Consider the following 20561-nt stretch of genomic DNA (forward strand, 5'->3'; position numbering starts at 1 on the left):
AACTGTGCATGCGTTTTGGATCTAAAAGCAAATTATTTTCATGCAAGTACTGACGCTGACTGGGAACAGAATAATTAGATCAGTGACACACTCATTACCATAAACCTCCAAAACTCACAGGGAACAACACTTCTTTTCATTTCCTTACTTGGAATGTAGGACTGAGTGCCTTAGAATTATGCCACACGAACTTGACGTGTTTCTGAAAGCGCATTTTAATTCGTGACTGAAGAGTTATCTCAAGAAGCTCTTCAGACGGAAAACTATTGTCTTTCGGTGACTTTTGCAGCAAGGCATGCAGATACGCGGCTGATTTTTTTAGGTTAAGTAATACATGAAGATGTTACTACACAAAGAACAAACACCATTGTATGGTTCTCAATATATTGTGCCGGGTCATTTTCTACTTGATTTTCCTTGGTTTGTGGTATTTGAATTGCAGAAAGTTTCGATGCCTAACACGCTGGCTCGCACTTGTCTTGCACGAGGATTTACAACCACGAAAACCGACCACGATGTAAGCGTAGTTCAAATTTCGCTGACAAAACTCCTGCACAGCTTCAGCAACATATTAAAGCTCATGTGTGACACAGGCGTGTCAGATGAGCCACTGCAAAGAGATCTGGGCAACACTGCCGAAAACCAGTCAGACTTAACCTCTCTCGTGTTGCTGCAAAGAACATACTGTAAGAATATGCACTGTTTTGTGACACAAAGGATCATTTAATCAAGTGATGGCCTACAGAAGAGTAACCCCAGCGGCCAGGAATTAAGAAGAGCGAAAGAAAGATGACTAGGGTAGGAAAAGGCGGGTATGAAACTCTGGTGCGCAGTCAAGGTGAAAGAGTTATTAAAGTGCCCGTAAACCACCCAGAGGTCGAAATGCAGCTGTTGTGGGGAAATTGTGCACAAGTGTACGACGAACACGCTACCACAAGAGTTTATCGAAGCGGTGCTGTAATAGCGGAGTTAGACGCGTTTGATTATCGAAACCGTGACGACCACACCATTTGCTCTTTCCTGCGCTTCCCTCCACTGGCATCCTCTCCAACGCCTCTTTTCCCTCTCACCGAATGCCCCTCCCGATCTCACGTGGCATACGTCATCGCTGACGCACTGCTTCAAACACCGTCTACTTCCGGTTGCCGTGACTTTAACCGTCGACTCCGTCAGTTGCGTGCTGCTTATTGGCGAACCATGGCTGCCATAATGGTGCCGGTATGGAACCTAGCTGCGTTGCGCACATGCCTTCAAAGGATTGCCAACGCAATGAACCTGTACGGGGACACGCCGTGCCCCGCACCTGTTACGCGCATGCAGGCAACACGACGAACAACAAAAGCAGCGGGGAAAGCTGCTTGCAGACTGACCAGAAGTTGTACGCTCTTGCTCGACAGCATATTTGGCATATTTGACTCGTTGCGCCAGAGATGTGGCACGGCATGTCACGCGGAGGCCCGAAAGACCCGGAAAGGAGGAAGGATTGTTTCTTGGTATTTGCAGTGCGCCGGCGGCTCGTAGGGGCAGGAGCGTTGATCGCTTCGCAATTCCGAACATGTGCGTGTTTACTTGAAATGCTTGAAATAATATTGGAGGTGGTATACGGGCCCTTTAAGGTGGCATCCACCAGGGAGTCTACATCTCCATTTGCGCCCTCAAGACGCCTTCACTCTTAGATCACATAGCTTAGCTAAACACTGTTACGCATGGTGCAAGAGTAAAAAGTTCTGTCTACTCATGGCGACACTAGTCACCGGGTTCCTGCGGAAGTAGATGGCCTAACCAGATGGCCCTATTATTAACGTTTCTGTTCTGGTATGTGAAAAACATATTGATACACTTTATGGAGATGTCCACTTCAGCTAGAGATTGCTTCTCATTTCAAACAACACAGTGAACCGTGTGATAAGATTATTTTCACGCCACTCACTTGGATCACAAGCTCTTGTTCTACAGTTGCAGCTTCTGTGTCCATACAACCGCTGGCGTCCGAAGGAAGCCGTACCAGAAGCATAATGGAGTTTGCTGGTGCATTGACAATTTCAACCACTAAGCTGTCTTCCTCGTATGTCGTCAACACCACTCCCAAGGCTGCACAGCAACCCAGCAGGGTCACTAGGAATGTACCAAGAAGTAGCATGCCGCTGTAAAACGAACGGCACCACCTTTTTCAATCCACAAACAAAGACAGATTAGTTACCGGTCAAATTGTTGATATTGTCAACAGAGTAAAAGCTTCTGAATTCAAACTTCGTGGGACCTGGAGAAAATGTAATTATTAACCAAATGCCGCATTCTCAGAAGTGGGAGAATAACAATAAACTTCTATTCCACCGCTTTGACTCTATACGCTGCTGACACGATCAAGAATACAGCCATGATAGCATGGCTCTATCAAAATAAACCACACGGAATGAGCTCTATCGCAACAAATGTGGGCGCATATATGGCGGGTGTCCAACAACTTGGCTGAAGATGTCACATTACCACTCATTCATAAAGCAAGTGAAACAAAAACAATAACTACTCTGTAACAAGGCTAATTCCGAGTGACGCGTGCTGCGATTAGGCGAGCACTTGTTGATTATAACACTCACCTCGAGATGGCGGTCCGCTTCCAGAATACGTATCCTGCCCGGGAGTGCTGGCTCTTCTACAAATAAAGCACAACTTGGCGCAGCTTCTACACTCATAATTCACTCATCAAACATCAATTGCTCGTTGTTCGCCAGAGCTAACACTTGCGACAAAAAAAAACACAATTATCAGCGTTGCCGGAAAGTGCACTGGCTTTTTGCAGCAATGCCACTAGTGGAACTACTGCAAAAAAAATCTAACTGCTTGATGAGTTTTTCAGAGTCATTGAGCGAAGTCTATCGTGTGACTGCGCGTGAAAAGAGCGCGTTGATTTCTTCCGGGGCCCGCACTGTGTGAGCCACAGAAGCGAAGCGAATCCAGGAAACAGGTTCGTTCGCGTTACCATTCCTCTGTCGTATAACGCTGATACGGCGTCGCTATCGCAAAGCCACGGCGGCAACAAAGCTCTTATCACAATCGCGCCCATTCTTTTTTTTTTTCGTGCATCCACGCAACTACTTATATACGAAACGACGGAAATGCCTCATATCGGACATCACTCGATGGCCAATCGCTGCTAAAAGGGAAAGAAGTGCCCTGATAAAAACTCGTCATGTTAACCTCAACAACCTGCAATTTCAAATAATGGTGCTTGTTGGTGCGTATTCATTCCAAAAGCGACAAGGCATGCAAACACGCGCACAAGAATAAAGTTAATTTGATTGATATGTGGGGTTTAACATCCCAAAACCACCATAAGATTATGAAAGACGCCGTAGTGGACGGCCTCGGAAATTTCGACCACCTAGGGCTCTTTAACGTGCACCCAAATCTGAGCACACGGGCCTACAACATTTCCGCCTCCATCGGAAATGCAGCCACCACAGCCGGCATTCAATCCCGCGAACAAGAACAAAGTTAGTACACCACAAAGGCCTTATTTCCTTCCATTCTTTCCGGGTTTGCATGCCCTGTCTCTGTTGGAGCAAAGAGAGGGGAGCCGCCCTTTAGATGCGAGATATCTGCGTCGTACGCCCGAGACAACCGTGCGGAGCCTGGCAGAGCATGACGCAGTTTCACAGGTAAAGCTGCATTGCAACACCTTTCGCTACTCTCATAACAAAGGTAGTGCTACTTACTAACTTTTTGGGTAGTAAAGTGCTGTCACAACATCCAATACCCAAGTAGTAGCTGCAGGTAGCAAACCAGAACCAACCAGAGGTAGTAAATGTCCGTGGTCTATTACCCACAGTGTTGCTTCAAATCTACTACCTGCACGTAGTACTTGGGTATTGAATGTTGTGACCGCACATTACTACCTCAAAATTGGTGAGTATCCTATCTTTCTTTTAATAGTGTAGAGATGCCGCGTTGATATAGGTTAGCACGCAAACAAGTCTGCCGTGGTAGGGTAGCGGCTGGGTTGTTCGGCTGCTTACCCGAGGTATCCGCTTCGATGCCGGCCGCGGTGGTCCCATTTCGGTGGAGGCGAATCGGTATGAGGCTCATTTACTATGCGATGTAAAGTTTACGTTAAAGAACACCAGGTCGTCCTGATTTCTTGGAGCCCACCACTACGGCGCGTCGCATAATCATACTTAGGTTTCGGGACGTAAAACCCCAAATCTAATATTATACAATGAGCATTGAAAAACCTCTTCGATGCAGACGCGCGGGCACCAGCACCCTTCACAATATCAATTCCTTTGGAAAACCTTATGCAGTTGCGACATCTTTCTGTGGCTAACGCGTAGAGTCAAAGCGCACACTTTCTTTTTTTTTACTGCGCTGGTGCACGTTGTACACGAACACAAAGTTCTTGACGTTACATTGGCCTCGAGGACATACCGTGGCGCCACCTACGTGAAGACCTCACTCATAGGATGCCGGGTTGACTGTCTGCTAAAACACCGCATTTTCGGCGCCTTGCTGTGGACACCACGCATGCTTCCCTTTGTTTTAAAGCTCAGTGCTTAAAGAAGCGGTAATACCTCACAATACATGCAAGCAAACTACGTATTGGTGGCCCCGGTAGCACTCTCATGTCTAATTGCATCGTAAAATGGCGACTAAAAACCGGTGCAATCATGGGGGACGATGCAAGTGGTGTCGCGAACGCAAAGCTGTCATATTCTACAACTACGCATCTTATCTGTGTCGTCAAAGCGATCGTAGCGCTGGCCTCTCTAGTGGAGGCCCTCGCGGCCAATAGCTTCAAAGAATGCTCACTCAAATTCTTTTTACGTTGAAGCACAGTTTCATTATGACTGAATAAAGTTGTTCGGGGACGTGTTCCTTTTTGGTGTTTCTTGTCTCTCAAGAATTGCTGAGCAGCTGGGTTCAAACAAGTGCAAATTAAGTTTGCGAGTGTTTTCGCTGATCTTCAAAAAGGATTAACGTGCCGCGTGCTCGCATTCACGTGGACTTGTAAAGCTGGTAAACGCGGTTTAAGCAGGTTTGCCAACACCCCTGTAATTACCCACTAGTAGGGAATTTCGACATTTTCGGCAGCGTGACGTAGTAAGGCGGGAATCCAATATTCTTATCAGACGTGGTGCAGAATTTTCATTTACAAAAAAAAACTGAAGTTGTCCTGTGAAAAATGCCGTCAATCGACGTCGCATCTTAGGTCACGTCACATCTCAAAGTCTGTCGCCACCTTGACATACGAGATCAATCGTGTGTGGAAAACGGGTGACTCATTGAGCACCAGATCATCGATAGCAACACCAGAGGCGTCCGGAGTATAGTGGCACTGGACCTTGAAAAGGCTTTCGATTATATTTCGTTTAGGCACGTTCTCAATTCCATTTCACACATGGACCTTGGGTGCAAGTTGCATGGGTTCGTAGCTTCGTTCCTTCGGGACAGACGCGCCACCGGCAAGGTTGGCGGGGTTGCGCCTAATCCCCTTGAGCTGGGGGTGAGGCGCGCTCCTCAGCTAGGAGCCTGTTCTCATCGCTTCTCTTCGTCGCCATTTGCGGCCTCTCTACCCGTCTCTCTAAAGTGAACGGCGTTAATCACGCTCTCTACATCGAAGACATCATGGTGTGGTTTGACGGTGGCAGTGAAAGTAGAGTCGACGAATCGCTGCAGGTGACCCTGAGCTGCACGGAGGAATTCTTGGAGGCCACAGGGCTCTGGTTATCCTTGTCTAAGTTCAAACGAATTTTCTGTTGCCCTACCAGAAAGTGGCGCATTCTGAAAGGACAGGTTCCTATAGGAAGGTTGATATGTAATGCCCATGTTGGACTTTTAAGGTATTAAAATGAAATGAAAATGAAATGAGAGGTGGTGCGTGCTGGACGCGTAGACGCAAGAGTTCATCATGGTCTCACTAATCCCGAATAACGTGCCTCCACAGCACAATGTTGGATGACGAAAGGCCAAGGTGGTCATACTTCTCAAATCCGTCGCCGGCGATCGTCAGTCCGTCACGTTCGTCGACGCCGCCCCAGTGTGGTTCGTCGGACCAGTTCGTGGCGGCCATCGTAGATTACGGGGGCAACCTCCTTAACGCCGCTTCGGTGCGGGTCTCGTCTCCGGTGCTGGCGGAGCAGAGTGGGGGGAGGCGCTCAAGTGCTCCGACCTCGCCGCTCATCTACGGGCTGTCCAGGGGGCCCATGACGCGGCGGTCAGGCACCACTTGCCCGTTCCGACGTAGAAGCTGCCTGCGGCGGCTCCTTCACATAAGGGTACTCTCCTAGTCGCCCCTCAGACTCGTAGTGCCCACGAACAGTTATGCCTTCCGCAAAATTGCGAAATAATGCTGACTGCTTTTATTCACATTGTGCTGTTCATTTTAGGGAAAATATCAATGACATTTTGTTTGAGGCATAACCTGATTAGTAATATTTAGAGATTGTTATTACTATCCCATAATATGTATGTCACTGTACCTTTTTCATAACTTGTGAAATCTGCAAAAGCTGCTTATCGTGACACCAAAAGTAGCCTTTAGTAGCTTCATTGAGGTATTAAATGTATCAAATATGATACAGTGGACATGCAATCAAGTTTATTGTTTGTCCATATGTTTGTTTGTCAAGCGAACTGGCTCAAATACGACCTCATTAACAGCGCCCATCAATATTGCTCATGTTTCTGTGTTTATTCTTGTGCAATTGTCGATTAAAAAGCAAATTTGGCGCATACCTGAGGCACAATACTAACAAGTCAATATTCTGTGGTGTGTTTCTTCATACTAGATGAGGCATACATAAGTGATTCTAAGGACTCTATCGTTTATCACGTTGCGCTGATAATGCAGCACAGTGCACCAAAAGGCGAGTTTTCTACGCTTTGCTAAGGCGATGCGGTGATGTTACCTACCTAGCAATATACAAAATATGTCCTCCAAGATTGTGCGCGCATGATGCGGGCTCACCATAATGGAGCTCATTCCTTCGTTTTTTAGCTTACCGCCAGATGGCGCTCATGTCTCGAGCAGTGCATTTAAAATCCCGTTCACTAATTTTCTTAAGTAAAACATAAAACAAATGTTCTATTCTATTCACTCTCTCTAGACCAAAGACAATCGTTCTTCGCCGACATTTGTGTTCGAACCTGCAGATACGAGGCCAATTTTTTCATTAAGTGGCATGAGACACGCTTAATATAAAATCGCTTACGACAATTTTGATATGTGCGCTGCCTCAACAAGATCACGTGCTTTTCGCCTTTTTTACACAGAGTGGAAGAGGAAGTAAAAATAAAATCGCCAGATACCACGTACCTTGAAATTGATGTTACGTGAAGCATGTCGAGGGAACGTGACTGTGTTCTATTTTTTTCATTGGGGGAAACGTTGCCCAATTGTGCTAAAGATATAGCCACGTACCCTTCTCACATTAATCACCTCATTACAGGTGTAAGTGCTGCTTTGCGCAACTACGCTGATTGACAGATAATCATTGAAATAATCGTAGAACCTTCCTATGCGATTAAACGCACAACGCGGATATCACAGATTCTTCTAGAGCTTACGTATAGCCGTTAGTGATAACGCGGGGATATTCGATGACAAGTGCCAACATGCGTCACCGCTTGTCAGATTACCGATGGCTGAAGCCTTGTTCACCACTATTGTTGTACTCGGTGGCTTTTGGCCTAATCTGGCTTACCGTTATCCGGCCACAAGTTCGGCCAAATAATGAGTGTCTTCTTTGACACGCCGATTGCTGCCTTCGTTGACGTCACGGCTACGTGGCAATACGTATGCGCACAAAAATATGTTGGACATTCGCGTATGTTTTATATAACCTGTTGTTTACGGTTGTGTAACGATACCAATAGCAACACAGGCATTAGCAACACCAGAAGCGATTCGCTGATATGTAGCATTTGCGATCGTGAGGATTGTATGACGGGACACTGTTGCTACTTCAGTCAACTTCAATGGATGGTGCTTAAATACAATCGACGTTAACCCGACGGGACGGCTGTATCATAGGAGCCATAACTCAACAAAATGCCGATATAAAGGAGCGCGGTCGCTGCAGCGAGTGTTGTGCTCTCCATCACTTAATCGCTAGTGTAGCGATGACACAATTTCAACGGTATGAACCGTCTGCTAAACCATCCACTCATTCCTTATAGAACACGTGCAACGTCAGCAGTAAGCGTTGAGCCAGTTGGGATTTCTTGCTTTTCCACCGCGCGCTGCTACCTCTTCTTGCGCAGTCGCAAACGCAGAAATAGAAAATATCAGTTAACCGTGCACAATAGTTATGCAATTCGCAACTCCAGAAAACGCTGTGTGTGTGCCCGCAACGCTGGTCGAAAAAACAAAGACGGCCCTGCTTAACAGGGTGAACACGGCACTCTACTGATGCTTCTAGGGGCGAAGCCCCTTAAAGCGGCACCCGTTCGTCCCTCGTAGTAGTGCGTAACATGCTTTGACCTGCAAGGTGGTGCCGGTGGGAGATTTCTCCTGTGCGTTGTTGAACAATAAAACTCGCAGCATGCGTGTTAACTAAAGAACTCCCAAGAATTTCCCCGAGGGTGAACATGGTTAAGTGCGAATGCACGGGGTGATGCTATGAGGGGGAGTAAAGTTAAAATCCGTTTGCATTCGCCAGGGAGTTAACGTTAGTAAGCTCCCCCATGTGATCACATTGCGATTCACAGGAACCATTAGACCCTCTCGGGAAATCTTGGTGAGTTTACGCGTTTATGTTAGAGCGAATTCGCATTATAATGATGTTTATTTCCGCGGCCCGCTTCGCCCGCTTGCGCTCGGCATCACGGGCCCTTCACCGCGTGGCCTTGTCTTCAACCGGCATGACATCTTCAACGACGCGTGCAATGCTCACATTCGATTGCATTGTACTCGTTGTTGGAGGTATCGCAGTCGAGGTTGATGCCTGCGATGGATCCACACTTTTTACGACTTGCCGATCTCGAGCAAGTCGTGGTGGCGCGCGCAGCCACGAAGTGGAGGGCGGAACGCGAGTAATCACGTGGTGTGTGACGTTGCTGCGCCGCTGCTACAGACGCTCCTTTCCGCTCCTCACGCCGTTGCTAAGGGAGATGAGGAGGCGCAACACGGACGGCGGATTCGGGGTCGCTTATAAAGTTCACTCGAACTGAGAAGCCGAATTCTCCTGTCTCTCGTTCCCCAATAGCAGCCATTGGCATGTACATTGAGCACTATCTGACAGGAAAGGGTTGCTACGTTATACTCGCTGGGCGAAACCTCCTTTGTTTTTAGAAAGGTTTAGCGAGAGTTGGGCCGCAGTGCCACGAATGCAGTGAACTAGTATATACCATGAATGAACTCGAGGTGGTTAAAGGTGGCAAGTAGATACGAAGCGCAAGCCGTAAGAAAGTGAAGGCCGAATTCTCCTGTCTCTTATTTCCTATTAGCAGCCATTGACATGTACATTGAGCACTATCTGACAGGAAAAGGTTGCTACGTTATACTCGCTGGGCGTAACCTCCTTGGTTTTAGAAAAATTTAGCGAGCGTTGGGCCGCAGTGCCATAAATACAGTGAACTTGTATATACAATGAACTCGAGGTGGTTAAAGGTGGCAAGTAGATACGAAGCGCAAGTCGTAAGAAAGTGGGCGCGTGCCACCTCTCGTTTAGTCCTTTGAATGTCCGCTGGACGGCGGTGCTTCTATATAGAGAATATATAATGAAAAGATGCGAGGTGGTGGTACTTGGATGTTGAATAGATGGACGAACGGACACGCAGACATATGCATGTATGGATGCATGAACGGACGCCGGGGTGGATGCATGGATGACCGCAGGGATGGACGCACGAAAAGACGCACGCACGGACGCGTGGATGGACGCATGGACGGACGGAAACAAGAATGAATCGACGGACGAATGCTTCACCCCACTGTCCATCATTCACTCCGTGAATATGCTGCCAATATTTTCATCATCAGCGACACGTAATAAAATGACGCTAAGTATATGTACAAATTTTGCACACACAGACATATCTTGAAGAGTTGCAGATGTTTCTATATCCAGTTGTTTGTACTAGCACAACGATGTCAACTGAAGCATGCGTATTAGCAACACCAGAAGCTGATATGAAGATATGAAGTGCTGATACTCACGTAGATTCTGGCCTTGAGCAATGCTATGTAAATCAACTTCAGCGCACGGCACCTAGCCACAATTGACGTTAACCCGACGTGACGGCTGTACCAAAGAAGTGCATATGTAATTTTGATTAAATTAGGTATGCAGCACTGCAACCACTACTGACGTTTCACGAAGATTAGCGTGTATATGAAAAGTAGTTCTGAGGCCGGGCGTAGCTCTGCGGTAGAATGCTTCAATGTCACGCAAAATGCTTGGGTTCGATTCCTGCTGGGACCCTGAAATATCATTATTTGCATTCATCAGGGGGTCCACGCTGTATATGTCAGGTTTTTCTTAACACTGACATTTGTTGAATGCCATCGTTAGGTCGACACTACCGATGTTGGGTATTTGTTAACGCTTACGCGTTAAAATTGTTCATGTGTGTTCTCGTCGTTTCTAGGTTAAGTGTCAATCACCCCTGGCACATACCCGCATACCATAAGCCCATACCCGCCCATGGGTATGTGCCACAGTCTGACGAGAAGTGTTTGATGACGTATGCGACTTGATTGTAAGATCATTCATGTCTTGACCAGCGCGTCATGTTCGTCAAACCATCTTACCCTTCCATGTTAATTTTGGGTTCACGCCAAGTTAAGGGGGTGACCACGAGAGCACCCAAACAAAAGCGGCTAGATAGATAATATAGATAGATACGCTCAAAGTAGCCAAAGTTCGCAAAGAAATGCTTCGCATTTAAAAGCCTAGCACTATCATAATAGTGAAGTAACAATATGAACTTACCACAAGCACAAAGCCTTTATATACTTGGCGACTTAAATGAAGACATTATATACATGGTTCTGTCGTCGACACTTTGTGTCACTTTGTCACTCAATTCACATTATAAATAGCAATGCTCGGGTAACTAACTTCCGCCATGGTCGAAACATATGTGTCATACTAAAAAAGTTTATTAATAGACTAATATCAATCATCATTGTGACGAAAGCATATAGATCACCTCCGAGCAAAACTGCTTTATACTCATGGGCGACTGCAACGTGAAAATTATGGACGTTGGCACTTAGCTTTGTTGTTGACTTTTCATGCTACTTTCTGTCCCCTGATGCCCCTCAATACAGGGCAACGCTTGGGTAACGTAAAGTTATTCACTCTTACAATACCCGGCGCTTCGCGCGGTCGTCACGATTCAATTCGCGGAAACGTTTTTTGTGTATGACTGTCAGTAATCCATTTTTAGTGACCAGTGTCATGCTTAATTTTTTTTGTTGTCAAATAAAAAGGCTACTTTGTTAAAAAAAACTCGGCTTGAGGGCAGCCAATTGTCTTCACGGACTCTATTGGATGTTGTTTGAAAGGCGCGTCTCTTTACCTCACTATGTGCCACCGCATCAGCCCAGTGCAGACAGTCGAATCCAGCATTGTGCCAGTATTCTTATAGACAGTCATGCAAGGGATTATTACTGTCGTAGCAAAAGACTTCATGCAAGCGTCACGCCGCGAAAGCACCTAAGGTTTTTGCAGAGTTGGCTACCCGTTTTCATGTAATTATCATGACATATCTAAAGTACGACTCCGCAAGTTGTGTATAGTCAAGTGTTGCTGAAGCACCAATGACCCCTACTTGCGACTTGACATTTAAATATAGCGTCAACTCGGTCCCGATAAAACGGACGTCTATGACCTAACGCGACTACATACATTACGTCAGGCAATAAGCTGCACCTTTCTACACCTTTGTCAATGGCCAATTTTGTGGGAAAGCTCTGGCCTATGAATGTTTCACCTGCCCCGCCGCGGTGGTCTAGTTGCTAAGGTACTCGGCTGCTGACCCGCAGGTCGCGGGTTCGAATCTCGGCTGCGTCGGCTGCATTTCCGATGGAGGCGGAAATGTTGTAGGCCCGTGTGCTCAGATTTGGGTGCACGTTAAAGAACCCCAGGTGGTCGAAATTTCCGGAGCTGGTGGTGGTGGTGTTGCAGCAGGCGGGGTTAGCCCACCTGCTGCCACACCACCACCCCGCTGCCCTCCACTACGGCGTCTCTCATAATCATATAATGGTTTTGGGACGTTAAACCCCACATATCAATCAAATCAATCATGAATGTTTCACCCACACGAGAATGAGGAGCAAGACACTGCACCCTGTGCTCCGCATTCAAACGAGCACTGTTGCTTTTTTTAGGCATTCATAGCGGTGAGGCTTCTGAAGTGAATAAGTGGCCTTATTTATAACGTATATGAAGATGAGAATACCACGTTTACTTCCACCTTCTTAGGAACTTTCTTAGAATCGTATACCCATATGTCGCGGGATCAAATCCCGGCTGCGGCGGCTGTATTTTCGATCGAGGCGAAAATGCTCTAGGCCCGTGTGCTCAGATTTGGGCGCACGTCGAAGAACCTCTGGTTGTAGAAATTTTCGGAGCCATCCACTACGGCGTTTCTCATAATCATAAGGTGGATTTGAGACGTTAAACTCCAGATATCAATCAATGAAATCAATCAATTCCGTTAAGCATCACTCTGCAATAAGTGGAAGTGTCAAGCGTTCTTTAGACTGACAACTGTTTTAAAGAACCGTGAAACCACCACCCGGTAATAATTCGAAGCACTTTTTATTCTGCCACTGGGTTTAGAGTGCAATAGCGCTCCTTTTTTTTATTTGTTTGGCACTGGAATTTCTTTTCTTTTCAGAATGCGCTATCATGAGTTCGCCATGATGTTAAAGTTGCGCTGACTGCGACGCATTCGTGGTGCACACTTCTGGTCCTTAAAAAAAGTGAAGTGAAGCAATAAATGATGCGGAGAGCAGCGCAGTGTCCCGTCTTCTTTCAAGTGATGTCGTTTCGTGCTAAGAGTAATCACTGCAGACTAATACCCAAACAGTGGGTCAACACCTCGCGGGTAAGAGCAGTCGAGCAAGAAGAAGATGACACATGCGAGGGGCATGAGCCGAGTCGTTTCAGGTGACAAGGCAAGACAAGGCTCTGCATTGGAACTGACGGTATCCCCCTTGCATCGCTGCTACCGACGTCGTTCAGGTCCAGAGGCGCCCGCGGACTTATCGTGTGCCGAGTCCGCACTCCGGTACGGGTCGTTCGTGGTCTTCGCGGCATTCTCCGCGACCGCGACGTTACTTGTGACGCCCGCGTTGCTGTTGCATGTCGCCGGAAGCGCCGGCTGCGGCGACAAGTGCTTCTCACTCGAGGATGAGCTGCTCGCCTCCATCGACCACAGCGTGCACCCGTGCGACGACTTCTACCGGTGCGGCACTTCCCCGTTATTCCATTTTGATTTCCCGCTTTTAAGCGAAATGTTTACTGTGGCATATATTCATCCTCATCTTTCAATCACCATTGGTTTTGGCTGATCATCCTAATCTTTTTTTCGGTGTGCTCATTATCACCGGATCCGTGGCGCTTGTTTACTCCAGAGTTTACGGCCATGTCTATGGCCAAATAAACGTCAGCCAAATAAACCCGACCAAAGAAGCGGCCAAAGAAACGAGTTCACGGCCAAATGAACGTCACCATGACCGAGTCGTCATACGTTGTAGTGGTTAAAAGAGGAGAAAGGCACCTAACTTCTGCAGCCCGGTCGGGAGCACGGCGCAGTGCCTGCCATCATACGTGGTGGAAGTATATTCACGTCCTCGGTCCTCTCCTAACCTCACCTGTTCGGTGGAGCTCCATTCGGGCACGCCTTGCACTCTTTGTCCTCCAACATGTCGCAGAAGTAAGGTGCCTGGCCTCTTGCATAATCGCCTTGAAGAGGGAGGGGGTTGCTATCTTGTCGTCGGTTCCATATCACCAATGACCGGTTGTTCTGCTCACCACCACATGACGGAAATAGAGAATGTGGTTGCTATCGCTGCCGCTTTAACGCGCTACAAGCAGCCACTGGAGTTCACGGGCCACGCGTTCGTGTGTTTCCTTTCATAAAACTTTATACTGTACACTGTAGTTATTTATAAAAGTGAATGCGTGTGCTGCGCTCTTCGGCGGCTGCCTACAGCAACATCAACCGACAAGTGAAGAAAGCACGTTCGCTCTTGGCGTCATCTATGGTCAAGCAAAATATCGAGTCATAACCGATAGACAAGCGCTGCTAGATTACGTTCCCTCACCGCTCGCATGACCAGCGATATTGAGTGATTACTGCGGTGTGCGCAATGGTGGTGGTGGGGGTGTTGGTTAGAAGAGGAGAAAGGCACCTAATTTCTGCAGCCCGGTCGGCAGCAACACGCAATGCCTGCGCCGTGGTCGCGCACAACGTTTGGTATGTTGGCATTGAACTACGCATTGCAGGCCTGAGCAGAGAGGGAATGCAATCTAGCATCGCTTGCCTACCGACCACAACTCGTTTTTTTTGGCAACAGATGATGCTGAAAGCGAACGTGTTTTCTTTTGCTGTCACTTGATGGTGCTGCAGGCAGCCGCTGCAGAGCACAGGCCACGCGTTCGCGTTTTCCCTTCCATAAAGGACGACAGTGTACATCTGAAAGGTTTTAAACACTATGTCAGGGCACTTGTTTTAGCCGGTGGTCGGTTGCTTCTTGGACATGTAGCGTAGCGAGTATGCGTCGAACATGTGTTTTCCTAAGCAGTCATCATCGAGTATGTCGACTTGGAAGGATCTCGTCAGGATCTTGTCGACGTTCTCGTCGAGCCGCTACTGCTCGAGCTTTAGCAGCAGGGTCCTGTTGGCGTTGTCGACGAGCCACAGCTTCCCGCCCTCTAAGCTCCGAGTTAGCTTCACGTAGTTGTTTTACCGCCGCTTTTCGATCACGGAGCCCGGGGTCAACCACGTTAAAGATGCAACACGCAAATATATTGCCACGTTCCTTCCTCAAGTTCTCTTATCACCCCGTTACGCTGTACGCGATTCTCAGCGCGAACCGCGCCTACAGTGTTCGAGAAGATTCAGGACTGCAGTAGATCATTTTGTTAAGATTACGCCACTTCGTGAGCATTTGAGATTATTCTGGAATCTACGTCGCCGCTATAGCGATAACGTTAGAATGTTCGATGGCGAGTGTATAAATGCCATCACGCTTCGTCGCTTGTCAGTTGATCGACGACTGACGCTGCACTTGCCGCTATCAGTGCAAGTGCGCTAGTGTAACCCGACTTTCCGTTTACCGGGCACAGGATCGACCCAAATAAACACTTTGGTCTAACAATCCAATCTCCTGCCTTCAGCACGTCACAACCCCGTGACAATATGGACATGGCTTACAGTAGAATCAAAACTTGAAATGCCCCCTTTATTTTTTTTTGCAATGGTTCACCTTGTCGTGCGCACTGCTCAACATCGCCCCTCCATGGTGGCCTAGTGGCTACGGTACTCTGCTTCTGACCTGCAGGTCACTGGATCCAATCGCGGCTGCGGCAGCTGCATTTACGAAGAAGGCAAAAATGTTGTAGGCCATGGTGCTTATATTTGAGTGCACCTTTAAGAACTCCAGGTGGCCGAAATTTCCGGAGCCCTCCACTACGGCGTCTCTCATAATCATATGGTGGTTTTGGGACTTTAAACCCCACATATCACTCAATTAACCACTAGTAGCGGATTATCATGTGGAGGGAAACAGTCAAGGCATTACAAGTTGCAAGATTGACACTGCCCAGGAAATCAAGGCCCGAGTTATACAGATAAAGTACTGGTTCGATAATGAGAAGCGAATATAAGCATTTTATGAAATACCGGAAATGCATTGCTGCCAAGTTTCACGTGTGACGTGCCTTTGCTTGGCGAAGCGAAAAAGTCTTCTTTTTCTCTTAAAGGGGCCCTGCAACGCTCTTTGAGCATGGTCAGAAAACGCTGCTGATCGGTATAGAGGCTCCCGACAACACGCGAGTGAAATATTAAAGCACAACACGCGGCCTGAAATTCACAATAAGTTATCAAATTCAACTAAAGATTGCTCACTTCTCTCTACAAATGGCGGAATATGCCCAAGAATCACACCTGAATTACCCATCTATCAGCCATCGGCTGATTTGAACACGGCACGCTCACTCGTTACAGAGATCGCCGCGGGAGGCGGCAACTCGTCCACACGTGCACGCGCGATCACACCAAAAAAAGCGGCGCATTCGAAGAAAAAAAAGTACTCGAGGCCACGAGGCACGTGTGACGTTCTTTTGTGGCCCTGCCACCCCTCCCTGCTTAGCTTCCTGCGCTTTTGTCGGGACGAGAGAAGAGAGAATGCAATTGCAGCATGCGACCAGCCTATGTAACTCCACTCTCACTGAATCAATTCTTAAAATTTTTGCGGCATTGAATTCGTGAGGCAATAAAATATTCCAGTGAATTCATTCCATGGTTACTTGAAAATGCGCTTCAGTGCCCCTTCAAAAAGTAGCCAGCTCACTTCCGGTTGAAAATGTAACGAGATTCCCGCGGCCTCTGCATTATCGAGATATAATCGATACATCTTAAATGTATTCCACTACTGAGATACAAATGCATTTTGAAAATGTATCTGGATATAGAAACAGAGATACTCGAAAGTACCTCTAAGTTACTATTGCGATACCGATGTGTCGCAATAGTGCCGAGTCCTGCTTACTGACTTCTGCTTCACACGCTTCATCATTCAGGCACGTTTGCGGCGGCTGGGAATCTGTTCGTGGGCGCCGCCATGACGTGCCGGTGCACAAGTACCGGCGCTACGCCGACCGCCAAGTGATCAACACGCTGCTCGGCCGCGCCATTCCCCGACAGCCCGAGAGCGCACTCGACAAAGCGGCCGTGTTTCTCCTGCACTGCTTGGGACAGGTATATACGACGCTGCACCCTGAATTACTCGGCCGCTTGCGTGTGTCGATGATGAGACGCGTGAAACTCATTTGTCGTACAATCATCGCTCATAGTGATGTTACTGTTCGACGAATATGTTTTTCATGCCGCATGCTGCTTTTCGACTGAGCTGAAGCCGTTCAGTTTTCTTTCCATCGCGATGTTACGCCGTTACATTTGTGACCAAACGTGCGCAATGTGTGCATTTGCGTGTGAGTCGTAATATCTCCTATTATTGGCATGCAGCCTGCAAAAGAATGCGAGAATGATTTGTTGCCGCACACTATAGGTTCTTTCGCACGTCTCAAAATACCAGAGTTGCCACTTGCCATGTCGACTTGGCGCAATAGATGCACACCTTGGAAGTCCACAACAAAATGGCGTCGGAGCGCGAGAGTATGCTGCCGGGATTCTAGGTAGCTTAGTGCAAGATGAGCCTGCTCTGGTTTGTCATCATGGGCCGATATAAGGGTTACAAAAATGCTGAAGGGGAGTTCATAGAACCACAGGTTGGACAGAAAACGTGGAGCTCTCTTTGATGACTCCGACAAATGTATTTGGCTTTTGGGGCTCCTCTCACGTATACTGACCAGTAAGCTCCTCAACAGGACTCACTCGGACTCTGCTTGAATACATGTTTTTTTTTTCCGACGGGGTTTGCTCGGACTGAAACTTACCCAAATTTTACTGACACGGACTCGCTAAAACACAGACACATGGCCCGATGAGTCTGATGTGTCAGGGTGAGTCAACTCATCAGTGAGTTAGTCGATATAACTGTTACGCCATGTATACGGCAAACGCAGGGCTTGCACGAAGGAACCTCAGACATGAAGGACTTCCTTCGTGAGCTCGACCTGACGTGGCCCAACCCTTCGGCCGCCACTCGCGCTAACCTGCTGCGCTCGATGACCAAGTCATCGCTGGGCCTCGGGCTGCCGTTGCTCTGGGGTTTCCACGTGGGCCGAGACCCGGTGCTGCCGACACGACGAAACACCCTGTACGTGGCGTTCGACAAACGCGTGCTCGGCTGGATAAGCGACGTCCAGAAACTCGACAAGCGTCGCACGTTCCGACTCTTTCTGCGCCGCGCTGCTGAGGTGATCGGTGGCGTCGGCCAGTCGTACGCTCTCATGATCGCCGACGTGGCTGCCGCCCACAAACAACTAAGCAAACAGGTAACTGCGATTCAGATTGCTTGAACATGTGGTAGTCTATGTGCTGCGCTGAGTATATACAAGGTGGCTGAAGGTTTGTTGCACAGGAAGATACATGAAATCCCGCAGATCCCAGGCAGTAGCGATGCAAAGTATCATGTGACTACATTCGAAACCTTGAAGCAGTGAACGGGCTGTTGGCTGGAATGACTCTGACTTTATCATTGTGCACAGCAACCTGCCTTCTCTAGATAGAATGTTAGTTACCATGCTAATAATAAAATTACCCTGTCAGATGCTAAGTGGGCCGGCTAAGTCTCGTAGACTACTGCAGAAAACGTCATTACGAAGGTAGCAAACAAATATTCCACTTTCTTTAATTTAAAGCGTTTCCGAACACAATTCTTGAAGGACCCTGTGCATTGAAGGTGTCATGACATGCAATTTGCGACCATAATATGAGTTCGTCGGTTAGTCCTTGACTATTCCGAAATAAGTGGGCGAAATTTTAGCGCACTTCATTCACAAATAAGCTGGCGAACATTTAGCGTAGTTAGTCAACCACTTAATTATTTTGAATATTTTTACAAATGCGAGCATGCACGAGACCCGTGTGCTTTCCAGCGAATGATATTTTTACGCGCTCAGCAGCGTGTAAAATCCAGATTTCTTACCTTTCTTCTGCTTGGCAGGAGAAAGCCGAGCAGAACATGTGGTAGGCGATGACGGCAGCACTCCTTGCTGCACGTGACGTCACAGGCGTCTTGGAAAAATGGCGGTGGCTGGTGCTAGCCGGCATTGACAGCCGGTGACTTCTAGGACCTGTTACGCACGAAAATATGAATTTACAGCCTACTTCTAATATCTGCATAGACTTAATAGATTCTCTAAATCTTGTTTTGGCTGAAGACCACAAATTGTTGGGTGACCGGGTCATGGCCTTTTAAATAGGATGTCAGCAGCCTATGAAATGTATGGTGCTTTATGTGTATCACGTTTCCTATAGGTTCACCTTCTATGATTTATTAGCCCATCTGTATATGTCAGCGGTCATGTTTCCTATGCCAGCTTATATTCAGAAGTGTGCACGAGGACGTCCAGCACTGGCATGCTTTGCAGTGAAGCATGTCAGCAAAACAAAGATGTACGACTTCCGAAGCATAGGTGAGAGAAAAATTGGCCCCGTATCTGCATGTTAATCTCCAAATGTCGTCGAAAGACGATAGTCTCGCGTCTGGAGATATTGAACAAAGCGGTTGTTTGAGGTTGTGTGCAAGGAAATCGGTGAATGGTGTTCTGGAGGCGCTACGTTAGAGTACCTCGAAAGTGCAGCGGAGGCGAACGAGCGCACCATGTCACGTCACACGTGAGACATGACCGCTATTTGGCAGTTATCTTGAAAAACTAAACGCGCGGCTCGGAGACGGGCGTGTGCGCCCGTCGCAGAGGTGATAAGGTGTAGAACGCAAGGTGACAGGTAGGTGCCACCACCGTGTCGTCTTAGCAAAGCATTAGAGGAGGAAGAAGAAACTTTATTCAGAGAAAAAAAAAAATTTTGAAATGCAGGCAGTTTGGTCAGGCCCTCAGTCCAGGGCTCCGCTGGCACGAGCGGCTCGCTGGACCTGGTCAAGCAAAGCTATTTGGCTCTGCTTGTCCTCGTCCGCAAGCCATGCCTCCCACTGCCTGTTAAACATGTGTGGTTGCTTCGTGATGTGTGGGGCTGTCGATGTGTGTGGGCCTCTGGGTGCACTCCCATGTTATGTGGCTGAGTGTTGGTACTTGTGAACACCACGGACAGGTGTCTTTATATCTTGCGGGATATATTCTACTTAGATGGTACAAATTGGGAAAGCTATTGGTTTGTATGCGTCTCCAATCCCTGCTTTGCTGGCTATCCAAGTCCTTATGTGGAAGCCCATATTCCTTTCGTTGCTTCCTTTGTTGGAGGAGGATGTCACGCGAATTAGAAAGAGGTTCAACGTCGTGGCCTGCCGTCGCTTGGTTGGTGATGCCTCGAGCTATACGGTCTGCCACGACGTTCCCCTCCAAACCTTCGTGAGCAGGACACCATATAATGTGATGGTCTCCTGTTATGGGTTTATTTAAAAATTTATACGCTATTTTAGGTAGCGTTCCTCGGAGAAACATTCGGCATGCCGCCTGTGAATCGGAGAGCACAACTACTGATTCTCCTTGATTTCTGCGTTGGATATGGCTATGGCTATTGCTGCCGCCTCTGCCACTCGTGTGAAACAAGTTTTAACCGACGCCGTTGTGGTGTGGTTTTGTGCTACAATTGCCACTACATGTGACCCTCTGCTCGCTTTACTTACGTCTGTAAAGACGGCTTCTGAGCTATTCTGAAATGCTTTGCGTAAGGAGTCTGCTCTCGCTTTCCTCCTTCCTGCGGGATACGTCGGATGCGTATTTCTGAAAATAGGCGCCACA

At 47.7% G+C, this 20561-nt stretch overlaps 1 protein-coding gene across 2 annotated transcripts in view; it reads right to left on the minus strand.

The window, feature by feature from the left end:
• The window catches only part of LOC119163181 (uncharacterized), an 81669-nt gene extending 78721 nt beyond the window's left edge, over positions 1-2948 (minus strand). For both annotated transcript variants that reach the window (XM_075884731.1, XM_075884730.1), the window contains exons 1-2: positions 2598-2948; positions 1931-2144 (exon numbers count right to left, since the gene is read on the minus strand). In XM_075884731.1, the coding sequence (XP_075740846.1) occupies positions 1931-2140 (210 nt within the window). In that variant the 5' untranslated portion in view covers positions 2141-2144; positions 2598-2948. The remainder of the gene's footprint in view (positions 1-1930; positions 2145-2597) is intronic.
• Between the last annotated feature and the right edge of the window lie 17613 nt (positions 2949-20561).

This window comes from Rhipicephalus microplus, unplaced genomic scaffold (genome assembly GCF_043290135.1).
Source record: "Rhipicephalus microplus isolate Deutch F79 unplaced genomic scaffold, USDA_Rmic scaffold_45, whole genome shotgun sequence".
Classification (NCBI taxonomy): domain Eukaryota; kingdom Metazoa; phylum Arthropoda; class Arachnida; order Ixodida; family Ixodidae; genus Rhipicephalus; species Rhipicephalus microplus.